We start from the raw sequence: 24,263 nt of genomic DNA, 5'->3' as shown, positions 1-24,263 counted from the left end.
TTGCCGAATCATCAAAGCACTACTAAACTTCAATGAAACGAATATGTAACAAATACAGAATCATTCTCAAAGTTATTTTATTCAAATAACTCTCATTGAAATACATTCAAAGTCAAGTTTGTATAAAATTTAACAATGAAGCTAAGAAACCTGAATTGTCAGTGATGTCACATCACGCTGGCTTATGTTCTATCTAAGATAAATGTATTACATAATCAATGTACTCAATGTAGCCCACTACAAGTAGGTTTACTATTATGTTACATAAAATGTAACTTGAGGTAAACCACAGTACAACACACACAATTGATTATCCACCCTTGGCGGCTGTCATATCCAGGAGAGTACGGCATCATTTCTCTTGGTTATTGCAGGTTTCCAGATGTATTTGTAACTCCCTCATCTTACTTGGGAGGCAGTGGATCCACCAACTTGTTGTGCACATGCATCATCCCTGTAGGAGAAATAACAATAGTTCAAGTGAGTCAGATTTCCACTTTATTCACAATTATGTTTTAATTGAAGAAAATAATGTATCCCTCCCAGGCCAATAATAAAACAAAACACAATGAATTTGGAAACTGATGAAGCACTAGTTGATAAGCCATACAAGCAGCATAAGAAGAAAATGAACTGTGAGGACCAAGTCCTTTAGTAAGTAAGTAGACCCTCACCTCGGAAGTACTTGACCGTTTTAACCCTCAGTTCCAGGGTAGCATCCTCGTCACACACAAACACAGTCTGAGGGTGCTGCTGAAAGGCTGACACCGTCCACATGTGGTTCACCCCTTCCTCTATGGCCTTGTACAGGGCAAAAGCTTTGTGTACTCCCGTGATGAGAATCATGACCTGGAGACATTAAGGAGATAATGTGTTATTATCATCCTATAAACTGTTATTAGATGGTTATAGACTGTCATTACATTGCTATAGACTGGTATTACATTGTTACAATAAAGCAGCAGTAAAAGGATTTGGGGGACATCATAAGGCTATGTGTTACAGCCTCATTATATAATAATTTAATAAGTATAGGAGTTGTAATGGGACCAGTTGTCCATGCAAAATAAGTTACAAGAGAAGACAGACCAGAAACATAAGGCAGAGACAGACATCTTGAAATCATCTCTAACCTCTCTGGCATCCATGACAGTGGCCACTCCCACAGTCAGAGCCATGGTGGGTACTTTAGACAGATCTCCGTCAAAGAAGCGTGCGTTGGCCAGGATGGTGTCCTGAGCCAGGGTCTTCACTCTGGTCCTGGACAATAGACTAGAGCCTGGCTCGTTGAAGGCAATGTGGCCATCCGGTCCAATACCTGACAGACAGGGTGGGTTACATTTGTTGGATTTTGGTATTTATTTTTTCTATGTGTTGTTTCCTGAACTGGTTTGTGCTTGTGGTGTTTCTTAGCTTCTTCAACTATGTCTTTGAAAAAGTATGTACCACACAATACAAAAACATATTTTATGATGCAACAATGCAACAACAATAACAATCTGTTAGAACAAGACTATACACTTCTAATTTAAATCTAGCATGGGTGTGTCTGCCTGTTTGATTGAGCAGTTGCTATTGTGTCATTTGACATCATCACTGTTATCCTACCTACCTCCAACAAAGAGGTCAATTGCCAAAGCAGCTTTAGAATGTAGTAGATTAAATAGAATCAATATACTAAATTCCATCCTATCATTGTCCTCCCTACCTACCTCCAACAAAGAGGTCGATTCCTCCAGCTGCTTTGATCTTCTCCTCAAAGGAATCACACTCCTCTACAAGGTTGGCAGCGTTGCCATCCAGAATATGGGTGTTCTCCGATTTGATGTCAATGTGCTTGAAGAGATTATTCCACATGAAGGAATGGTAGCTCTCTGGGTGATTCCTAGGAATACCTACATGATATAAAAAACAGGGATCACAGTTTTGTATGGCTTCTCATGCTGTGAGAATGTTGATACTGTATGGTGTAGAAATAGGTGAGATAGAGAAGTATTGTAAAGGTGAAGCGTACCCACATACTCGTCCATGTTGAAAGTTTTGACATACTTGAAAGAGATCTCTCCTTTCTTATAAAACTCAATCAGCTTCTTATAGCATCCCAGAGGAGTACCTCCTGGGGTGTACAACGAGGAATTATTATGGTTAATATGCATTGCTTTTTAAACAAAATATCTGTAGTTTCACACGTCAAATAAATCAATGTTGATGTCTTTATACAGACACATTTGACATAATTATTATGAGTGCAACATTAATTGTACAAATGAAAGGAGGGCGTGCACTGTAGAATCAACAGCTTGCTTACCTGTGGGGAGTCCTAAAATGAAGAATCTGTCTGGTCCAGGGTTGAAGTTAATGATTTTATTCCTGATGTACTTGGCAGCCCACTCACCAACTTGGTCATAATCATTCAGGATGATCAGCTTCATGGTCCTGAGTTAAATGCAAACTTGGATGGTGAATACAGCTGTTATTGTACAAGAACGAACAGCTCTTGAAGCAATTTTTGTTCTCCACCTAAAGCAGACTTTAGACTCATAAAATGAGAGCTCTTGCAGCCGGAAGATGTACTAAAGTTTCCCTACGTGAATTGAAGGGGGAAGTAGACCAAATCAAACTATACTACGAATTGTCGGCGCTTTGAATGGAATGCAAATGTTGAAACCACTTTACTTGAAAACGTTATCTTGCATATATATATATATATAAAAAGAGGCCGATGGTAATGTTCGTTTAAATGTTTTTATTTAACTAGGCAAGGCAGTTAAGAACAAACTGTTGTTTACAATGACGGCATACCCTAACGACGCTGGGCCAATTGTGCACCGCCCTATGGGACTCCCAATCACGGCCGGTTGTGATACAGCCTGGAATCGAATCACGGTCTGTAGTGACGTAGTTTGTACTACCATCTTATTTTTGACCCGACAGTAAATGAAAAACAAAGACATTAACCAATTTACCGCATGCAGGCCTGAACCGGAGCTGGGCAAGTTCTAGCGAACGCATTGTTTTCAGATTGTAACGCTGTATGTTGATTAGGATGAATAGGTCTTCTTGAAGTGTGTAATAGTACATTTTCTTATAAGTAGCGTATTATCCTGAATAACTGCAGTCCAGTTATTTGACAGATGAGATTCATTTTTCATTGGTGACATTTAAGAAATTAGGGGGGGGGAAAATACAAACGTCTCTAGATAGCCGTACAGTCATACTATAGCCCAGATGGCGATATTGAGTCGTTTCAGTCAAAACCTGTGAGAATGAAACTGCATTCCTCTATAATGTTGAAATAAGGGCCTCGTGATGCGGTTTCAATAACTTTATTAAAACTGAAATTGTGACAATGACCCGGAACAGTTATAGAGAGCACACAACATAAATAAATACCATGATACAGCACTCATCGTCAAACAGGCTTATTGCAGTTGTTTCTTTCAATTTTATTTCAGCAAAACAAAAACAAAAAAGAATGGACATGCTATTGGCAGCAGAAATACACCATCATCAGGTACTGGGGTCAATGTGCCGAAATTACAGTATGCTGCCTGCATTGACAGGTGGAGTGAATGGCAACATCATGGCACCTATTCCCTATATAGTACACTATTTTTAAAATCAGGGCCATATAGGGTCTCTGGCCAAAAGTAGTGCACTATATAGTGAATAGGAAGTAGTGCACTAAGGTGAATGGGAAGTAGTGCACTATATAGTGAATAGGATGCCATTTGAGACAAGCAAAGAGTTTACACTTCACTAGTAGCTCTGGTACATCTGGGCAGTGTCTCATTCCTGCCTTTGCCTCCTTCCCTTGCTGCCTAGGTTAATTCCTTCCTGATCGCAACTGATCTGACAAGCTAGATAAGACATGAGCAATGTGCTACAGTACTGTAGTTAACATATCTAGCATGCCTTTTGGTAGACCATGCAGGTAGAGTTTTTTTCTTTTTTTTTTTCTTTAGTTGAACTCATCTATCCAGTCCTATCAGATCTGAAAGGGGAAGGCGACAAGGAAACATGGAAGGAGACTACTCTCCGATGAAGACATAGCCCCTGGTAGAGGAGACACTGGTTGCTGCCTGTCCGTCTGCTTAGTCAAGGTCCATGTCAGGTCTAGGGTTGGTGGATTCCGTGGAGGGGGGGTTGCCTGTGCTGTCGGCGGTCCCCTTCTCGGTGCCCTCTGCTGGGGCTTTCTCCTGGCCGTTGACTGGTCCATTCTGCTCCCCTGTCTTGTCGTCCTTAGGCAGCTCCACCTTGGGCTTGGGCTTGGTCACGATGGGGTTGCAGGTGAAGTACAGCTCCTATTGAGGGGAAAGAGTGAATGTAATGAATAACTTTACTTACACATGATCCCGTGATATGCTTGTAATGTTGAGTTGGATAACAAGCAGAATGCTGGCATGCATTATTACAATAGTATAATGATATGACTAAAATGCAATATTATTCACAGTACAGCTTGGTTGCAAGCAACGTTCCCTCTAATCTGCTCACGTGCCCGCCCGCGCACTTCCGACAGGAATGCCGCGCAGAAGAAATGCCATGCAGGGCAGAGACGCAAGATATTGAACTTCACCGAGTTCGCACTACCATAGTTCAACGTTTTTTTCTGTGATCTAATCAACGTTATATCCGCCCCTTTTCAACGCAACAAACCAAAACAAATCTAACTTCGCAAGATGTAGTGTGTGATTTTGTTGTAGGCAGAGCCAGAGCGCAAGAGAGAATTCTACTGACTGGGATAGCTCTTTCAATCACCTGCGAAAAGCGCAGAGCCGCCCGTGTGCACATTTGAATATATTCTTTGATATTTAGCGAGTTATTAGCCCAGTTATAGATAAGTATAGGTCAGCAGTGTGGAGTTACGGCATCCCACAAGAGAACAAAACGTGTAAACTACATTTCAAGCGGTCTTTGAAAAGCCAGTCAGGTAAAAAGCGTATGTCTTAATTAAAGGGGCAGTGTTGTATTTTGAGAAAGGCTTGAAAATGCAAATAATCCAATAGGCAGAGGGGTAGTCTACATTGTCTAATTCTCTGTATGGTAATAATAATAACTTGTATTTCGTAAAGTGTTTTTTTTGCGTCACACAACACAATGCAATTTACAGTCACTTATTCGGCCCATGTTGTTACAGACCAAGTAAAAAAAAGGATTCATGTCAAGCCCTTCATGAGGTAAAAACGTTATTAAAAGTCTCATGCAATGTGGGCCTGCATTGAACACCACAAATAGGCTACATCATAGAAATCAAAAGCTATTTCCAAGTTAAAATGTTATGGGATTTGCTCCATTGGTTTTGTTGGTAGACCTACATTATACTCAGATAGCCACAATAGCTTATTGGCTACTGTCTAAACTGTAAGGGTACAGCCTCAGTGTTCACTGTAAACGCGCGCCAGAAGTTGCACAAAATTATCACAACATTCAAGGTTTCTGCTCACAAGACCTAAAATTTGCTCAGTGCCCCCCCCAAAAATTGAGGGAACATCGGTTGCAAGGTTGGGTAACACTTTTACTAGAAGTTTCTCTACATAAGTACTTCATAACACATCAATGTTGAATTCATAAGCAGTAACGGCAAATTGTTATTTTTGTTAGAATATCGTCAAACATCTCTTACAGCAGACTAACAGTTAGTACTGTAGCTATTCTAACCTTAGTTTTAGCCTGTATCTCTGACAGTATTAGCAGCAGAGTAGTTAGTTAGTAGTAGAGTAGTTAGTTAGCAGTAGTGTAGTTAGTAGTAGAGTAGTTAGTTAGCAGTACTGTAGTTAGCAGCAGAGTAGTTAGTAGTACTGTAGTCAGTTAGTAGCACTCTAGCTAACAGTACTGTAGTTAGTAGTAGAGTAGTTAGCAGTAAAGTAGTTAGTGAGCAGTACTGTAGTTAGTGAGCAGTACTGTAGTTAGTGAGCAGTACTGTAGTGAGCAGTAAAGTAGGTAGTGAGCAGTACTGTAGTGAGCAGTAAAGTAGTGAGCAGTAAAGTAGGTAGTGAGCAGTACTGTAGTTAGTGAGCAGTACTGTAGTTAGTGAGCAGTACTGTAGTGAGCAGTAAAGTAGGTAGTGAGCAGTAAAGTAGTTAGTGAGCAGTACTGTAGTTAGTGAGCAGTACTGTAGTGAGCAGTAAAGTAGTTAGTGAGCAGTAAAGTAGTTAGTGAGCAGTACTGTAGTGAGCGGTACTGTAGTGAGCGGTACTGTAGTTAGTGAGCGGTACTGTAGTTAGTGAGCGGTACTGTAGTTAGTGAGCAGTACTGTAGTGAGCAGTAAAGTAGTTAGTGAGCAGTACTGTAGTGAGCGGTACTGTAGTTAGTGAGCAGTACTGTAGTGAGCAGTACTGTAGTTAGTGAGCAGTACTGTAGTGAGCAGTAAAGTAGTTAGTGAGCAGTACTGTAGTGAGCGGTACTGTAGTTAGTGAGCAGTACTGTAGTTAGTGAGCAGTACTGTAGTGAGCAGTAAAGTAGTTAGTGAGCAGTACTGTAGTGAGTCTCACCTTAGTCTTGTCCTGTATCTCTCTGACTTTAACAGCAGGCTCTAAGGTCAAGCTCAGTTTACTCTGCTGGTTCATCTTGCTGTTCATCCAGATCATGGCATCATTCACCATCTTATCCACCTTGTTGATCTCTTCCTGGTCCAGATGGTCATACTGCTCCTCCTGGGGGATGGAAAGACAAGCCAAGAAACCATCTAACATACCGGACACATTTGGTCATTCCTTAAATACAACAAAAGACAACTTCTGATATCGGCCTCCTCAAACCCCAAGGGGTAGTCTTTTGTAACAGATGTAGTCTTTTGTAACAAAGTGTAATAACATGTATATTACATACATATTTGGTCGGTTCTGAAATGCAACTACTAACTGCATATACGGCTTGTGATATCTACAAATGGTTTAGAATTTGCTGTGAATATTTTAACTTGCTACACAGGAATATGAAGATATCTGTAGGAAGTAACAATAGGAAACGGTTGGTGAACTGGACTGCATTTTAACAGAACTAGTCTCGTGTATTCTCATTGTCTTACGTCAGATAGTGCGTCGATTCCGCCTGCACTGAGGGACGAGGGTCGCGTAGGAGTGACGCCATCTGACGTTTGACAATGGTGTATTCTAGCATTAACGACTGTACTATACTACATTTCTACTACTAGTAGTATTTCTAAGATTTCTCAGTCGTACCTGCTCCTCCTGGGGTACGCAAAGAATAAAGATGTAGTCCATTGTAGCAGTGTGTAATAAGAACAATAATGTAGGTTACATCCATTTAGTAGCATAAGACAATACACATTGGTTGCATTTCAGGAATGACCAATTCTCAACTTCTGATATTTGCAATGGCTTAGAATGATTGTTGTAGTTCTGTGGAGCCTACTGAGCATTATGATCCAAATGTACCTTGGCTGTATAAGGGCAACCTTGGTTTTATAAGGGCAGCGGTACCTTGGCTGTATAAGGGCAGCGGTACCTTGGCTGTATAAGGGCAGCGGTACCTTGGCTGTATAAGGGCAGCGGTACCTTGGCTGTATAAGGGCAGCGGTACCTTGGCTGTATAAGGGCAACCTTGGTTTTATAAGGGCAGCGGTACCTTGGTTTTGTAAGCTTCAACGATCTTCATGTACATCTGGATCTGTTTCCCCATGTCATCGAAGGCTCTGGGTCTTTCCTCAGACTCCATGTACCTCTCCTGGATAGGCTGACCCAGTTTCTGGAGACAGCAGACGACACTCATGTCAGACACATTGGCTAATCTGACCCATTTAAACTGTGTTGAACTAGACTGAGGAGGAAGCTAGGCATTTTCAGAGAGCGTCAGCAACACAGAAATCAAACTCATTTTTCAAACTTTGGTGATGCTACTTTCATCTGACTTCGTCAAAATGTAACAGAAATTTGCTGAACACACAATTGACTTGACAGAACTTTAACTCACAATGACAAAAAATAAAATACAATTTTAAGTGAGAAGTAAGCATTGGTCTGAAGCCAAAAAAGGAAAGTCACATGAGCACCACAAAGCCTACTCCACCCATGCTTTACCAAGGTTTTCCAGCATACAGCTTTGACCTACTAGAGTATCTATGTTGGTCTATTGCACTTCAAACAATGTGTATGCAGGTTGCATAGCATTCAAACAGACTAGGTAAACTTTAGCTAGCTAATCAAAATATATATGTTTGCATTGATTGTTTTAACCTCAGCTTGAATACCACCACATAGCTAGTTATCTATAGTAGCCTAGTTTTGTCCTCAGCTACTTTTCATGTCTGGCAGCCTGTTGCAGGCAGCAGCTGTGTTGTTGCCGAGCAACAGAGTTAGATCGACCCAGTTAGATTGAATTCTGAGATTCGGCTGAAAATATGTTAGCATTGTCAGAAATGCTACAAAAACAGATAGCACATCTTTGGCTCTTAATGGACGGAAATGTGCACGTGAGAGAGATACATTATATAATAAAAACTGTTGCACCAACAAACTAAGTCAATCTGACATTTTTTAAGTCAAATGGTCACTTTATGGAAGCTATGGTCTCGTTTTAAACCGACGTCTAGAATTTGAGCTAGGTAGGAGCAAAAAAATACTTTCAAACTCAATTGCTAACGACCATGTTAAAAATCCGGTATGTGGTTCTCTGTAACGGCAGGACGGCTCATGACGAGAGGCGGAGAGTGTGTTGTGAACCTCCAATCAAGTTGATTTGTCAATTTTCATCGACATTGGTGTCATATTGGCTTAAATATGGTAGGGAGATAGGCTTCAACCAAGTGAATCCATTTATAAAGCCTTTTTTACATCAGCTGATTACAGGAAGTGCTTATACAGAAACCCAACTTAAAAACCCAAACAGCAAGCAATGCAGATGTAGAAACACGGTGTCTAGGAAAAACTTCATAGAAAAGGTAGGAACCTAGGAAGAAACCTTGAGAGGAACCAAGTACTGAGGCCAGTCCTCTTCTGGCTGTGCCGGGTGGTGATTATGAGAGTACACGGCCATTAAGGCCAGATTGTTCTTCAAGATGTTCATAGATGACCAGCAGGGTCAAATAATAATCAGTGGTTGTAGAGGGTGCAACAGGTCGGTACCTCAGGAGTAAATATCAGTTGGCATAGCCAAGCATTCAGAGGTCAAGACAGCAAGTGCAGTAGAGAGAGAGACAGCAGGTGCGGTAGAGAGAGAGACAGCAGGTGCGGTAGAGAGAGAGACAGCAGGTGCGGTAGAGAGAGAGACAGCAGGTGCGGTAGAGAGAGAGACAGCAGGTGCGGTAGAGAGAGAGACAGCAGGTGCGGTAGAGAGAGAGACAGCAGGTGCGGTAGAGAGAGAGACAGCAGGTGCGGTAGAGAGAGAGACAGCAGGTGCGGTAGAGAGAGAGACAGCAGGTGCGGTAGAGAGAGACAGCAGGTGCGGTAGAGAGAGACAGCAGGTGCGGTAGAGAGAGACAGCAGGTGCGGTAGAGAGAGACAGCAGGTGCGGTAGAGAGAGAGACAGCAGGTGCGGTAGAGAGAGACAGCAGGTGCGGTAGAGAGAGAGACGAAAACAGCAACGCATACCGGCATGACAATAATGATAAACGGAAAGCATTACCTCAGACTAGGCTCAGGGTCTTGGAAAGTGGCCCATAGTAACAGTGTATAACACTGTAAGCTTTACCTTCAGCTCAGCCAGTTTGTCGATGTACTGTTGTTTAGGTTGGTCCTCTCCATCTTCATACAGCCAGTTCTCTGTGTTCTCCAGTTGTAATGACAGGATATCCCGATCCTACAACACAGTCAAAAACACAGTTAAGGACAGGGTATCCCATCCTACAACAGTCATTAACATACAGTTAATTACAGGGTATCCCATCCTACAACACAGTCAAAAACACAGTTAAGGACAGGGTATCCCATCCTACAACACAGTCAAAAACACAGTTAAGGACAGGGTATTCCATCCTACAACAATCAAAGTCAACATACTGTTATTAACATATTACAGAGAAGACTATTCTAATATACAGTTTTATAAAAAGTCCTTTATATATTGTTGTTAAAGGGATACTTCAGGATTTTGGCAATGAGCCATTTATCTACTTCCATGAGTTCATCTGACTCCGGGGAAGTAGTTAGAGCTTCATTGTTGAAATCTCAAAATATCCCTTTAACGAACACATTTGTGTTTCACGGGCAGCCAATTTCAGACAGTTGGAAGTACCACAGAAAGCCACAGTACTCACAGCTTCACTGACGAATTTCTCCAGCCTGCCGTGTAGTTTGTCCCTCATGTCGTACACATACTCCTCCACGTAATTCTTAGCGTCGTTCCTCTCCTTCTCCAGCTTGTCCTGCATGATCATTTTACCCTGTGGAAACGGACAAATACACCACTTCAAGTTACCACAGAACACTCTTTAAGACCTACTCAAAACAGAGACAGAAACATGTAAAAGACAAGTATATAGAAACAGCCTGATGAATACAATACAGAATGACATTACAGACAGAGATAAAGATAGAGAGGATAGCAGTAAGGAGAAACACAACAGGTGAACAAAACAATCCATAGATGTCAGATTTTTTTTAAATTACCTCATTTTCTACAAAGAGGTTGAGCATGTCGATGGCCAGCTCCCACTGAGGGCTATTCTCGATGGGAAGCTCCAAGACTTTTGTCTTGACTTTGGGCTTCTTGGCCTGGGGAGGCTGGTCAGACTTCTTCTCTGTCTTACTCTCCTCTGGGGAGGTCTGGGGAGAGACGAGAGGGAAAACAGCATCATTGAGACTAAATATCCATAAAGTAGTGCTCTTAACGCACGAGCGTTTTTCAGCCTGCTCCGAGATGGGTTTGTTCCGTCTGGTCAGCTGGTCTTTGGCAAGACAACACAAACTTATCTGGTACCAGGCAACTCGTTTTTGTCTAAGTCTCTACAAACTGCAGTGCTCCACTACCATAAACGTCATGAACATAGATGTCAAATATGTCAGAACATAAAACAGAATATTCTATATTACCTCCATCTCCTCATTCTCCGGCGGCGTCTTCTTCTCCTCTTCTGTCTCTTTCTGTCCATCTCCTTGTGCCTTTGTCTCATCCTGGTCAGTCTGCATGTTGCCCTGCAGAGAGAGCAGGTCTCTTCATTAACACCACATCTCTGCCCAATGATAGGACAGACAGTCTTCCAGGGAGCAGTGTCATCACAATATAGTAGTGTACCTAACTGAAGCTCCTCTTCCTCAGGTGGTATGGTTTAAGAGAGCATTTGTAGGCCTATCTTTCAATGATGTACAAAGTTAACTGTCTGTGTACTGAATAAGACACTTTGGTAAAAACATGATTGTTAATAATCACCTCTTCCTCCTTCTCTTCCTCCTCCTCTTCCTCCTTCTCTGGTGTTGCCTGCTGTTCTGTGTCCATGGGCTCCTCTCCTTCCTCGGTCTTCTGGACCTGCACCAGCGAGGCTGAGGAGACGCTGAAGATGCCGTGGATGTTGACCCTCACCTTCACCTTGACCTTGGAGCTCTCCCCAGACGCCTGGGGAACCACCTTCTGGATCACAAACTGACCTATAGGAATGGACACAGGACATAAGGTGGTAATGGCACACAGTTGGTACATTTCACAGGAAAAACGGATGACAAACTGGCTTATACTTTATTGTCCATAGGGGGAAACGTGCATTACAGACACATGGCAAAAACGGTTATACATTTATTTTTACAAAATCAATTGTCAAGTCAATGATAAGTTTCATATTGCAAACTGTAGACCACAAGCCTTTTTGAAAAGATACTGCTGCAAGGATGCATGACTGACTATGTTTCTATAGAAGATACTGTTTGCAGACAGAAAAGGACCCACAGGTGCATGGTTCATTGTGGATTCAACGCCGTGTACATACCTATGGTGGGGTCGGGGTACGGCAGCTCTTTGGGGGTGTTGTAGTAGGCTTCCAGAGAGAAAGGCTCCCTCCGGTAGAAAGTCAACACTTTGGAGAACGGTGCAGCATGGTTCTTTGGGAATACCTCGCAATCGCTACAATGAACAACACGCATAACAATCTAGTTAGCACTAAAATAACTACAATGAAGCTATCACACAAAAAATCTATCTATAAATCAAGGTGATAATAAAACGAAACATATGTATTGTAGTTTACCTCAAGCCTTCCTCTGCAGCAGAGTTCCATTTCAGAGAGATTGGGTAAGCAACTGCGTCTGTGATGGAGAACTCACGCACTTTGAATGCAGGGGACAGGATTGCACACTGAGGAGGCAGACAGGGGATATTCTTAGCAGGGAGGCAAATCCTAATTCCATTACCTTATCACCAGAAATCAACAATGAATTAAGTCCTACTGGTAAGAATTACAATTACAAACGTTGGAATCATGAACATTACTACTCCAATATTGACATATAATAGTAAAAGACGCGTTTGGAGGCTAACTTTAAGCAAATCCTGGATGTCTAAAGGGTATTTTAAGGTCAGGAGGGGGGAAACAGAGAGAGATCATCAGACCTGCAGGGCACATCCTCTGGCCACGGCCTCATCAGCATTCAGGGTGGTGCTCAGCTCCTTCCCAAAGAATTTGCTGATCCTCTCTTTGACAGACGGGATACGGGAGGCCCCGCCCACTATTTCCACCGCATAGATGTCCTCCTTCTTAAGCTCTGATTGGACAGGAACCAGGAAGGAAGGCACCAATTAGACCTGACAGTCACTGACATAACTCAATGCTATGAAGACAATACTCAATGCCTACACAGATAATGCTCAATGTTATATACAAAGATAAATTCTATACTAAGATTCAAGCAAGCTATATGCAAACCTACGATACTCACTGGCTTGCTCCATCAGGTTGTGCAGTGGTGCCTCCACTCTGGCCAGAACGTCAGCACACATCTCCTCAAATTGACCCCTAGAGAAAATAGGACCTTAATTTGATCACTCTGTTGTTGCAGGAAACTTGTTTATAGTGCATTCAAGGTTTTCAAAAAGGCTCCTAAAAAGTTTGTAATATCCACTTAAAAATGTCAGATTTGATTTTCCCTAACTAAAAATATATCAACCCCGACAAAAAATGTCCATTAATTATAATGTTGTTGCAAGATTATTTTTGTACTGTAAGAAACTGATCAAATTAAATCCTACATATGTATGCATCATCAATATGCACATTTCTGTGATAAAGCTTGATTTCAAGGCCCACAATGCATTCTAAGGTGTCACTAAACTTACAATATAACTGTCATTTGGTAATTGAATCAAAGACAAAAATAATGACTCATATCTAGTACTGTAGATCATGTAAGACTTACCCTGTTGAAGATATCAAGGAGGTGCTCAACTGAGTTTACAACAATCTCATAGACTCACAAAACACTATACCTGTTGAGTTTTCCGGACACATCAATGTCGTTCATAAAGCACTCGATGTTGAGGGGCAGGTTTGAGGAGTTGGCGCTCATCAGCTTCTTGAGTTTCTCACACTCCTGGTAGAGCCTGACCAGAGCCCTGGGCTTGGTCTTCACGTCCAGCTTGTACTTCTTCCCAAACTCCTCGCAGAAGTGTCTCACCAGCATCTCGTCAAAGTCCTTCCCGCCCAGCTCCGGGTCGCAGGCCGTCGCAAGGATCTGAGGGAAAAGAAAATGGTATTAAAAAATATGAGCAAAAATGAATGAGGGCCGGGAGTTTTTCCTGAGCCCATGTGACCTGACCAGAACAACTCTGAGCCCTATAGCACTTGTTTTGTTTAATAGCCAAGAGGTTATTGAAGTTGTCTGTAACTCCTTTGTGGACATTTCAGTAAAAACTGTTATTTTGTAGAATTAGCATGACCCCCATAGCCTCCTGATTAAGACACCCACCTTCAGCTTGCCCTTGTTGAAGGCACAGACAGAGGTCTGGTATCCAGAGTGTCCAATGTCTACAAACACCACGATCCTGGGCTTTTCCTCTGGAGCAGGGAGGTCCTGCTTGTAGATCCCATACGCCAACGCCACTAGAAGAAAGACGTGTATAATCATGATTTATTATGAAACAACAAATCACCTTAATATCAAATAATACGGTGTGGTTGAGTTAAATAATACGGTGTGGTTGAGTTAAATAATACGGTGTGGTTGAGTTAAATAATACGGTGTGGTTGAGTTAAATAATACGGTGTGGTTGAGTTAAATAATACGGTGTGGTTGAGTTAAATAATACGGTGTGGGTGAGTTAAATAATACGGTGTGGTTGAGTTCAAATAATACGGTGTGGGTGAGTTAAATAATACGGTGTGGGTGAGTTAAATAATACGGTGTGGGTGAGTTAAATAATACGGTGTGGGTGAGTTAAATAATACGGTGTGGGTGAGTTAAATAATACGGTGTGGGTGAGTTAAATAATACGGTGTGGTTGAGTTCAAATAATACGGTGTGGTTGAGTTAAATAATACGGTGTGGTTGAGTTAAATAATACGGTGTGGTTGAGTTAAATAATACGGTGTGGTTGAGTTAAATAATACGGTGTGGTTGAGTTAAATAATACGGTGTGGTTGAGTTAAATAATACGGTGTGGTTGAGTTAAATAATACGGTGTGGTTGAGTTAAATAATACGGTGTGGGTGAGTTAAATAATACGGTGTGGTTGAGTTAAATAATACGGTGTGGTTGAGTTAAATAATACGGTGTGGTTGAGTTAAATAATACGGTGTGGTTGAGTTAAATAATACGGTGTGGTTGAGTTCAAATAATACGGTGTGGTTGAGTTAAATAATACGGTGTGGTTGAGTTCAAATAATACGGTGTGGGTGAGTTAAATAATACGGTGTGGGTGAGTTAAATAATACGGTGTGGTTGAGTCAAATAATACGGTGTGGTTGAGTTCAAATAATACGGTGTGGTTGAGTTCAAATAATACGGTGTGGTTGAGTTCAAATAATACGGTGTGGTTGAGTTCAAATAATACGGTGTGGTTGAGTTCAAATAATACGGTGTGGTTGAGTTCAAATAATACGGTGTGGTTGAGTTCAAATAATACGGTGTGGTTGAGTTCAAATAATACGGTGTGGTTGAGTTCAAATAATACGGTGTGGTTGAGTTCAAATAATACGGTGTGGTTGAGTTCAAATAATACGGTGTGGTTGAGTTCAAATAATACGGTGTGGTTGAGTTCAAATAATACGGTGTGGTTGAGTTCAAATAATACGGTGTGGTTGAGTTCAAATAATACGGTGTGGTTGAGTTCAAATAATACGGTGTGGTTGAGTTCAAATAATACGGTGTGGTTGAGTTCAAATAATACGGTGTGGTTGAGTTCAAATAATACGGTGTGGTTGAGTTCAAATAATACGGTGTGGTTGAGTTCAAATAATACGGTGTGGTTGAGTTCAAATAATACGGTGTGGTTGAGTTCAAATAATACGGTGTGGTTGAGTTCAAATAATACGGTGTGGTTGAGTTCAAATAATACGGTGTGGTTGAGTTCAAATAATACGGTGTGGTTGAGTTCAAATAATACGGTGTGGTTGAGTTCAAATAATACGGTGTGGTTGAGTTCAAATAATACGGTGTGGTTGAGTTCAAATAATACGGTGTGGTTGAGTTCAAATAATACGGTGTGGGTGAGTTAAATAATACGGTGTGGGTGAGTTAAATAATACGGTGTGGGTGAGTTAAATAATACGGTGTGGGTGAGTTAAATAATACGGTGTGGTTGAGTTAAATAATACGGTGTGGGTGAGTTAAATAATACGGTGTGGGTGAGTTAAATAATACGGTGTGGGTGAGTTAAATAATACGGTGTGGGTGAGTTAAATAATACGGTGTGGGTGAGTTAAATAATACGGTGTGGGTGAGTTAAATAATACGGTGTGGTTGAGTTAAATAATACGGTGTGGTTGAGTTAAATAATACGGTGTGGGTGAGTTAAATAATACGGTGTGGTTGAGTTAAATAATACGGTGTGGGTGAGTTAAATAATACGGTGTGGTTGAGTTAAATAGCTACAGTAACTCTGTTAGGGGTCAACACAGCTCTCTCTATACCTGCAGTTGTCTCATTCATGAGCCTCAGACAGTTGAGTCCAGCGATCTGTGCTGCGTCCACCACTGATCTCCTCTCGGCGTCCGTGTAGTAGCAGGGGACCTGGGGAGGATAACATAGGATGCAAGTACTAAGCAGGCCTAGAAACTGAATTCCAAAATGTTTTTCATATCTGGTCTTTAGTTTAACTGTCCAAACTCCGTTTTACATATGACCAAATGACTGGTCCTTCTAGTAAAGTGTAGCGCCCAGTGCATACTAGCACACAGCGGATTGATACTCACAGAGACAACGCAGTCAGCCACTGGTTTCTTCAGTGCATGCTCAGCTGTCTCCTTCATCTTGGTCAGAAGCATAGCAGTGACCTGCTCAATGCTGAACACCTTCTCCTCCTCCATGTACATCACCTAAAGGACACACAGACACCAGTTGTCATTGTAAGTGATTGCTTGATTTTAGGGTTTACACAGGTAGAGTACAATACAGAATAAACACATGAAAGTATTTTCCAGCTAAGACAGATGGATAGACAACATATATATATTGATTACAGATTAGACAAGGATGATGAGTAATCTATCAGTCACTTAAAGGGACCCATCTCTCCATCAGGCCTATTCATATATGTCCCACGCTTTCAGCCAGATCTAATCTTTACTGTTATCTCTCTACCTTGATGCCAGTGGTGCCCGAAGGCATCTGTGCCAGGTCGTAAACCAGGCTGGATTTCAAACTCTGGATATACGGATCAGAAAACGCCCGGCCATGAAATCTCTTGAACCCTTGGACTGTGTTCTTGCAGTTTGTGACAACCTGATATGAGATTAGCAGGGAAAGAACATGATGCATTATGCTAAATAAATAATTCTCACATTAAAACATTTTTTTTTAATGATTAGCAACCTAATTGGGAAGGAGCAATTATAAATTATGGAATAGTTGAAATTCCTTATCAAATACTTTAGATATAAAAATTTAAAAAACGGCCAAAATTGACCCCATGGTTATATTTAGAGTCCTTTGAGAGACTGCATAACGATTTTCTTTTCTGTTTTTAATAGTTCCATCTGGTAATTAAATATTGGCCTGGATATGAAATCCCCATTTCTATGCATAAGCACAAAACCATAGAACTTGCTAGAAGAGTCACACCCTCAATGTGTCACTAGTCAAATAAATTATCAAGTAGAGGTCGCCCTCTATCAAAACATACCTGGCTTTTTGCAGCTGCACCAATAGATCGATTCCGTGGTCCAAATGACACGCATGCTCTGAAAGAATGACAGCGGAATAAACATCAGTAAAATGCTTGTCTGTTTTCACAGGGCTCGCCTTAATAAGATAACAGCGCTAGCTAGGATAACACAGTAGCATTAAATTGCCAATCTTAATGTGTTTTATTAGCTTGCTAATAATACAAGTCAGAATACACATGATTCCTATGAACAAGTCCACTGATATCAAAAGATTGCAGGCCTCCAAGTAGCATTCATGCGCCCATTCATACTTTATTGAAAAATTAACCCCTTGAAATAGGGGACTACAATTAACCCCCATTGTCTTCGAAAACACTCAATATGTTAGGTGGGGAATATAAGTTAAGGCTTCAAAAGTCAAATGACGTACCGTTTAATTAGTAAAATAGCTAACAGAGTACAACGATGGCCAGTTTTTACAAGTCATGGGGTGATCGGTCTAGCTAGCAACGTGCTGTTGCAATCCTTGACGTTAGCTAGCGAGTAGCTCGGCTAATGTTAGCGCATCTCCCCGTCTGTCGCGCTGTCAAGGCCACAAAATGTGTTCTCATCCATCTAGTTTCTCAATCACTTTAGAAGCAAACTGGTTGAAAATTACAATTCACAACAAGCAGGATAACTCACACAAATATAAATGTCACTTACGGTGTACATCGATCGCTGTATTCATTGGCTACAGTTTCTATTCCTCCGGCTCTAGCTACCGCAACATAGCAGTTCAGAAACCCGACGTCGAATCCTACCACAGACATCTTCGCGAAATGTTACTCAACAAACAGATAATACTATGGAAAAGCACAATATAGTCTTACAGTTAACTCCTAAATACGACAGACCAGACCGCAAACTGAATGTACCAATGTACGTTCTGGTTTAATTCATTATCCCCACCCTAGTTCCATGAAGATGCAACTGCGTGCGCTACTCGCCGGCAAATCGTTGATGCCTTCGAACAAGCTCACTTCAACATGAGTTCAGTATAAAAGCCCAATGAGCATGATGGCATATGTCTCGAAAACCAGACCCATTGGCGGAGAATTAGAGAATTATGGGAGGCAACGCGGATGTCTAGAAAGACTGGCACAGGAACAGCATGTTCATGCGATCTGGGTTCATTCTATGAACCGTTATGGATCATGTGACACATTTTTCCAAGGTACAAAATGTATTGAATTAGATTTTTTATAATAAATGTTATGGTACATTTAACTCAATAAATATTCAAATGTTCATCCTCGGGTTCTTACTTTTTTAACTAGGCAGTTAACAGAACATTCTTATTTACAATGACGGCTTACCGCGGAACTTGTTCTGCCCCTTTCGGTTACTGGCCCAACGCTCTAACGTAGGCTACCTGCCGTCTAGAACCACAATGGCATTAAACTTGTTTCATCCTTGATATTAATGCTCTTGTAACAGTTTTGCTTTCCGTCCTTCTCCTCGCCCCTACCTGGGCTCGAACCAGGGACCCTCTGCACACATCAACAACTGCCTCCCATCGTTCCACAAAAGCCTCGACTCTTGCAGAGCAAGGGGACCAACTACTTCAAGGTCTGAGCGAGTGACGTCACCGATTGAAACGCTATTAGCGCGCACGCCTCTAACTAGCTAGCCATTTCACATCGGTTACACTCTTATAGACTTTGTGTAGCTGTAGCCTGATATTGCCCACACCACTGCTTGTGACAATATACATCACTATTTTATATATACACCTGTTAGCAGTGTTGAGCAGTAGCCTCATTGCTGTGTAATATTACTTTAACTTTACACTGTGTGACAAATGACTGGTCACTCATTTATACCTCTTCATAGTGACCTATCTGGCAAAAAGACAGCAAACCATTCATCCCAGATATCCAGATGAGGTGGTATCAAAAAGGGAAAAAAAATAACACTTTCCTGATAAATATTATCTTTATTGACGAAACATACAGTGAAGGTTTAAACAGGGGGGGGAACAAAGTTGCAAGATGGAAGTTTTCACTCTTCATTCTCGTAGTCGGCGGCAACCTTCCTCTTTCCTTCTGAGTGGACATGGTTGCCCCAGGTGTATGTCAGGTACATGCAGATCATAGCTGGAAAAGAAGAACAGGAGAAGACCGGTTAGCGCTTGAAAACATGGTTATGGCTTGGGAGGCATACACTGAAAAATACAAAAAGCAATGCATGTTTAGTTAGGCCATTTAAACAGCCCAAGAGTCAGGGATTTTAGACATGGGCAGACAGAAATTGTAACGGGAGGTCTTTACAATGTGCCTCAGAGCACCACTCTCGTAGACTAAGTCGCAATCGACATGGCTTTCGGAAGCATAACAGTCTAAAAGCTCCTACACATCTATCCAACTACAGCGAACTGACTACACATTGGGAAGATTCTTGCAACCGACTACCTGCTAGCAGCATCTGAAGAGTCTGAAGCTACATCCATAAAATCGGTAGAATGGTTCCGATTGGAGAGTGGCGCAGTGGTCTAAGGAGTCACTACGGACACTGGTTCGATCCAGGGCTGTATCACAACCGGCTGTGATTGGGAGTCCCATAGGTCGGCGGAACAATTGGTCCAGCATTGTCCGGATTAGAGGGTTTGGCCAGGGTAGACCTTAATTGTAAATAATTTGTTCTTAACTGACTTGCCAAATTAAATATATATATAAAATAATTAAAATCACTCAACAAGAAACTATTAAATCCAGTTTAGATACCTACCCCCTGACCAAATCAAAACCTAATATGGATGCCAATATTTTGTTCTGGTTTTGCAGGCACCTTTCCGCTACTTCCTGTCTGAGGCAGCATGGTGCCCATATTGTGAGGCTGATTAAGACAAACGGGTGTGAAACAGGCCGTTGTGCGGGCAAAATGAGAATACGACATGGAATCAATATTTAGATTTGGTGAGGGAGTAACATCTAAACTGAATTTAATAGTTTCTTGTTCACTGCTCGGCGATGCAAACTGTGATTCTCCAAACTGAACCATTCTACCAATTATGGATGTAGCTTCAGACTCTGCTAGCAGGTAGTCATTGGACCATGACTTCTCGCACGCTGTCACTATGGAATGCCCCTAGACCTCGTCTTATTAAAATCAGTGCTCTAATTTGGGCTACATGAGGCCATATTTATCAAGACTAGAACAGATCTGAAAATGGGGAGAAAAAAAAATGACTCCAGAATTTGGATGGCGATGTTTGATAACATGGGAATATCCTGCCTGGTTCTTCCCAGAAAGCAACGTGTAAACTCTGGGAGTACTTACGTGGAGCAACTTTGAAGACGGACGATGTGAATCGTCTCCAGACATTGGGGATTCCTTTAGAGAAGTAGTTGGGGAAAGCCCTCTGCTCGAAGGGGGACAGACTGTAGGTGATCACATGCCTGATCTTGGCCAAATCTCCAAAGTGGCGACCCATGGTGTCTAGAGCGACGATCTGAAATTACCAAAGAGTATAGATGAGGAAAAAGATGCAGTAGTTTAGATTGTGCAATGCAGGCGTCACACAACTAGCATTAATTGACATAAGCAATGTGCATCTTGCATGATGACAAACTGAATTCTTCAGCTGCTCTATGTTCGCCACATACTTCAGTCTGAGACTGCCATTGTTTGTGGTCGTGGTCAAAAATGAGGAGTTTTACAAAACAAAGTCATAAGCAATTGTACCAATCAGTATCAAACGTCAATTATTAATTTTCTAAACGTGGCTTTACCCACCGGTGTTCTGGCTCTGGCCCAATCCATCGGTTTTGGGGACCAATCAGAACGGTTAGAAGAATGTGTTTGCGTTCTATAAATCATCAGGGAGGTACTCAGATCCAGACTCATTGCGGAGAAGAAATTAACTTCAATGGGCGTGGCGTAGCGTTTGGCCCGGAGCAAGGAGTTTTGGTAGCCAGGCAAATGTGCATCTCCTCTTTTTAAGAAATGGCAAACATGACAGTCAGCCAGACTTCCACAACAGTAGTCAGAATATATCATTCTGACCCTACGCTTGCTTACAGCTGCACTGGGGTCAGTCAGGCTTCCTGTTTAGATTAAGCATTTCACTACACTCGCATTAACATCTGCTAACCATGTGACTAATAAAATGTGATTAACACAGCGGCGCCAGCGCAAAATATACTTCAATCCAGATTGAACGACTGCTAGTTTCTGGAAAACTGCCCTTTTCATCCTCATTCTAGGTAGCAGAAGCCACAGCAGCCATTTTGTAATGGCAGTGTCAACAAAGGAGCCAATCAGCTCCTTTTGTTGTTCAATGTGAAGTGCCATTCCATAATGTCTGCTGTAACTACTACTAGCTAGCATGAGGACGAGAACAGCAGTCGTTCAATCCTCTGTGTAACAACTGGGATTATTGGACAATTCCCAGTACAATGCAATTTCTCATCCCTGGATTGAGGTACACTACATGACCAAAAGTATGTGGACACCTGCTTGTCAAACATCTCATTCCAAAATCATGGGCATTAATATGAAGTTGGTCCCCCCTTTGCTGCTATAACAGCCTCCTCCACTCTTCTGGGAAGGCTTTCCACTAGATGTTGGAACATTGCTGCAGGGACTTGCATTCAGCCACAAGAGCATTGGTGAGGTCGGGCACTGATGTTGGGCGATTAGGCCTGGCTCGAAGTCGACGTTACAATTCATCCCATAGGTGTTTGATGGGGTTGAGCACTCGGCGGTCCTATTCTGTGAGTTTGTGTGGACTACCACTTTGCGGCTGAGCCATTGTTGCTCCTAGACGTTTCCACTTCACAATAACACCACGTATAGTTGACCGGGGCAGCTCTAGTTGGGCAGAAATTTGACTGACTTGTTGGAAAGGTGGCATCCAATGGTGGCATCCAATGACGGTGCCAGTTGAAAGCCACTGAGCTCTTCAGTGAGGCAATTCTACTGCCAATGTTGGTCTGTGGAGATTACATAGTTGTGTGTTCGAGTTTATACATCGGTCAGCAACGGGTGTGACTGAAATAGCCAAATCCACTCATTTGAAGGGGTGTCCACAAACTATGTACAAAAGTGTTTTCCGAGCCATATCTAGTGCCGGCTCAGCAGTGTCTTAATCTATACAGGACGCCTGTCCGACACCAGTAAAAATGTAATGTCAATAGACTGGATTACAAGTGTTTGAACGTGATACCTTTATTTCCAAACACAACTGGATGGCAAACATTTCATTAGTTAAAGCGTTAGCCAAGTTATCAACACCAAACATTCGATGACATCTGTCACTTACTCACCGATTGATATTAGGACAGGTAAACTCGTGTCTGAGAGATAATATAAAATATGAAAACGGTCAAACTTAGCTAGATAGAAAAGGAGATTGTACAAGAGTGAAGGCAACCAGCTAGCCAGCACAAGTAGCTAACATGAAGACCTTGCTTGACATTCACGCCACGATTTAAAAGGTGTGTAATGGCACGAGACTCTTATTTCGTAAAATCCCAAGAACATACACTGATATGACACTTATACAAGTGATTAACATTGTGAAATAAATCCCAAAACCTTGAACTTTCAGTATCTCTTACCGTACTGCTTCTCAAGACGCGGATTAATTGCTGTTGGTGTGGTCTCTGCCCTAGATCGCTGAGCTATAATAAAAAACTCTGGATTAGTTCAACCTCGAGCAGAAGTTGCCTTACGTAACTTCCGTTCTTTTTCTTCTTCTATGATATATTGGCGGTCCACAAACAAACGTTAACGGTGCATGCCGCCACCTACTGTGCTGGAATGTGTGGTCAATCATCGTTTACAACATTTCTAAATCCTCCTACCTAACTCAGTACTTCTGAGAAAATCAAAAAGAGCCCTACTAACTTCTAATAGACCCTCCCCCATCCCCCAAATCCCGTCCAAACCCCCCGACCCCGTCCAACCTCAATGACCCTACACTTCAATCTATCCCTCTCTTCAACAAGCTTACAACAATATAACAACACATGCTCCAACGTTTCATCGACCATACACTCCAGACACAAACCATTCACATGCTTGCCAACAACGAGTTCAATGTTTTCTGTCCGCAATACTTCCTACCTTCAAACAGTATGTTAAAGTTCCAGCTCGTATGGACAAGACCACTGGCCTTCTCTACACCAATATGAATGATGCCTACTGCTCGACTGCTCTGCCTCCGCTAGGACAGTCTGACCACAACCTCATCCAGCTGCTTCCGGAATAGAGCCCACAAGGCTTTCGGAGCCATCATCGACTCAGTGGGTTTTGTCCAACATGTCTCTGGACCTACTCACTGCCACAGTCATACTCTGGACCTAGTTTTGTCCCATGGAATAAATGTTGTAGATCTTAATGTTTTTCCTCATAATCCTGGACTATCGGACCACCATTTTATTACGTTTGAAATCGCAACAAATAATCTGCTCAGACTCCAACCAAGGAGCATCAAAGGTCGTGCTATAAATTCTCAGACAACACAAAAATTCCTTGATGCCCTTCCAGACTCCTTCTGCCTACCCAAGGACGTCAGAGGACAAAAATCAGTTAACCACCTAACTGAGGAACTCAATTTAACCTTGCGCAATACCCTAGATGCAGTTGCACCCCTAAAAACGAAAAACATTTGTCATAAGAAACTAGCTCCCTGGTATACAGAAAATACCCGAGCTCTGAAGCAAGCTTCCAGAAAATTGGAACGGAAATGGCGCCACACCAAACTGGAAGTCTTCCGACTAGCTTGGAAAGACAGTACCGTGCAGTATCGAAGAGCCCTCACTGCTGCTCGATCATCCTACTTTTCCAACTTAATTGAGGAAAATAAGAACAATCCAAAATTTCTTTTTGACACTGTTGCAAAGCTAACTAAAAAGCAGCATTCCCCAAGAGAGGATGGCTTTCACTTCAGCAGTAATACATTTATGAACTTCTTTGAGGAAAAGATCATGATCATTAGAAAGCAAATTACGGACTCCTCTTTAAATCTGCGTATTCCTCCAGGGCTTAGCTGTCCTGGATCTGCACAGCT

The 24,263-nt window shown here is 41.9% G+C and overlaps 3 protein-coding genes across 4 annotated transcripts; all 3 read right to left on the bottom strand.

Annotated features, from left to right (window-relative positions):
* Positions 1 to 156: 156 nt before the first annotated feature.
* LOC120062085 (glucosamine-6-phosphate isomerase 1) lies at positions 157 to 2,588 on the bottom strand. The gene is made up of 6 exons (XM_039011892.1): positions 2,309 to 2,588; positions 2,015 to 2,116; positions 1,713 to 1,895; positions 1,134 to 1,318; positions 675 to 849; positions 157 to 454 (listed from the first exon to the last, which is right to left on the bottom strand). The coding sequence occupies exons 1-6, from the start codon at positions 2,430 to 2,432 to the stop codon at positions 405 to 407; spliced, it is 819 nt and encodes a 272-aa protein (XP_038867820.1). The 5' UTR covers positions 2,433 to 2,588; the 3' UTR covers positions 157 to 404.
* Positions 2,589 to 3,310: 722 nt separating this feature from the next.
* LOC120062531 (heat shock 70 kDa protein 4-like) lies at positions 3,311 to 18,273 on the bottom strand. The gene is made up of 19 exons (XM_039012576.1): positions 17,912 to 18,273; positions 17,224 to 17,281; positions 16,683 to 16,823; positions 16,295 to 16,417; positions 16,013 to 16,112; positions 13,851 to 13,984; positions 13,372 to 13,616; positions 12,825 to 12,901; positions 12,499 to 12,650; positions 12,137 to 12,243; positions 11,879 to 12,012; positions 11,329 to 11,543; positions 10,992 to 11,093; positions 10,569 to 10,724; positions 10,217 to 10,342; positions 9,652 to 9,759; positions 7,591 to 7,710; positions 6,495 to 6,656; positions 3,311 to 4,304 (listed from the first exon to the last, which is right to left on the bottom strand). Exons 1-19 carry the CDS (start codon positions 18,016 to 18,018, stop codon positions 4,095 to 4,097), a joined length of 2,577 nt encoding a protein of 858 aa, XP_038868504.1. The 5' UTR covers positions 18,019 to 18,273; the 3' UTR covers positions 3,311 to 4,094.
* Positions 18,274 to 19,164: 891 nt separating this feature from the next.
* LOC120062530 (cytochrome b-c1 complex subunit 8-like) lies at positions 19,165 to 22,933 on the bottom strand. 2 transcript variants are annotated; one of them, XM_039012575.1, is made up of 4 exons: positions 22,810 to 22,888; positions 22,516 to 22,545; positions 20,528 to 20,699; positions 19,165 to 19,344 (listed from the first exon to the last, which is right to left on the bottom strand). In XM_039012575.1, the coding sequence occupies exons 3-4, from the start codon at positions 20,679 to 20,681 to the stop codon at positions 19,250 to 19,252; spliced, it is 249 nt and encodes an 82-aa protein (XP_038868503.1). In that variant the 5' UTR covers positions 20,682 to 20,699; positions 22,516 to 22,545; positions 22,810 to 22,888; the 3' UTR covers positions 19,165 to 19,249. The 2 variants fall into 2 exon arrangements, with proteins under 2 accessions (XP_038868503.1, XP_038868502.1); XM_039012574.1 differs by lacking the exon at positions 22,516 to 22,545 and having other exon boundaries at positions 22,810 to 22,933.
* Positions 22,934 to 24,263: the final 1,330 nt, after the last annotated feature.

The sequence above is a fragment of the Salvelinus namaycush genome, chromosome 17, assembly GCF_016432855.1.
Source record: "Salvelinus namaycush isolate Seneca chromosome 17, SaNama_1.0, whole genome shotgun sequence".
Taxonomy (NCBI): domain Eukaryota; kingdom Metazoa; phylum Chordata; class Actinopteri; order Salmoniformes; family Salmonidae; genus Salvelinus; species Salvelinus namaycush.
This window is presented reverse-complemented; position numbering and strand designations above follow the sequence as displayed.

Excerpts from the sequence above, each read along its gene's own strand:
- LOC120062085 (XM_039011892.1), bottom strand. The coding sequence starts at position 2,432 with ATGAAGCTGATCATCCTGAATGATTATGACCAAGTTGGTGAGTGGGCT. Across the intron at positions 2,117-2,308 it reads CATTTTAGGACTCCCCACAG|GAGGTACTCCTCTGGGATGC; the intron begins GTAAGCAAGCTG and ends TGTACACCCCAG. Across the intron at positions 1,319-1,712 it reads AATCGACCTCTTTGTTGGAG|GTATTGGACCGGATGGCCAC; the intron begins GTAGGTAGGGAG and ends CCTGTCTGTCAG.
- LOC120062530 (XM_039012574.1), bottom strand. The coding sequence starts at position 20,681 with ATGGGTCGCCACTTTGGAGATTTGGCCAAGATCAGGCATGTGATCACC. Across the intron at positions 19,345-20,527 it reads CGTCTTCAAAGTTGCTCCAC|CTATGATCTGCATGTACCTG; the intron begins GTAAGTACTCCC and ends CTTCTTTTCCAG.
- LOC120062531 (XM_039012576.1), bottom strand. The coding sequence starts at position 18,018 with ATGTCTGTGGTAGGATTCGACGTCGGGTTTCTGAACTGCTATGTTGCG. Across the intron at positions 11,544-11,878 it reads GTACCCCGACCCCACCATAG|GTCAGTTTGTGATCCAGAAG; the intron begins GTATGTACACGG and ends CCATTCCTATAG. Across the intron at positions 11,094-11,328 it reads AGGAAGAGAAGGAGGAAGAG|GGCAACATGCAGACTGACCA; the intron begins GTGATTATTAAC and ends CTCTCTCTGCAG.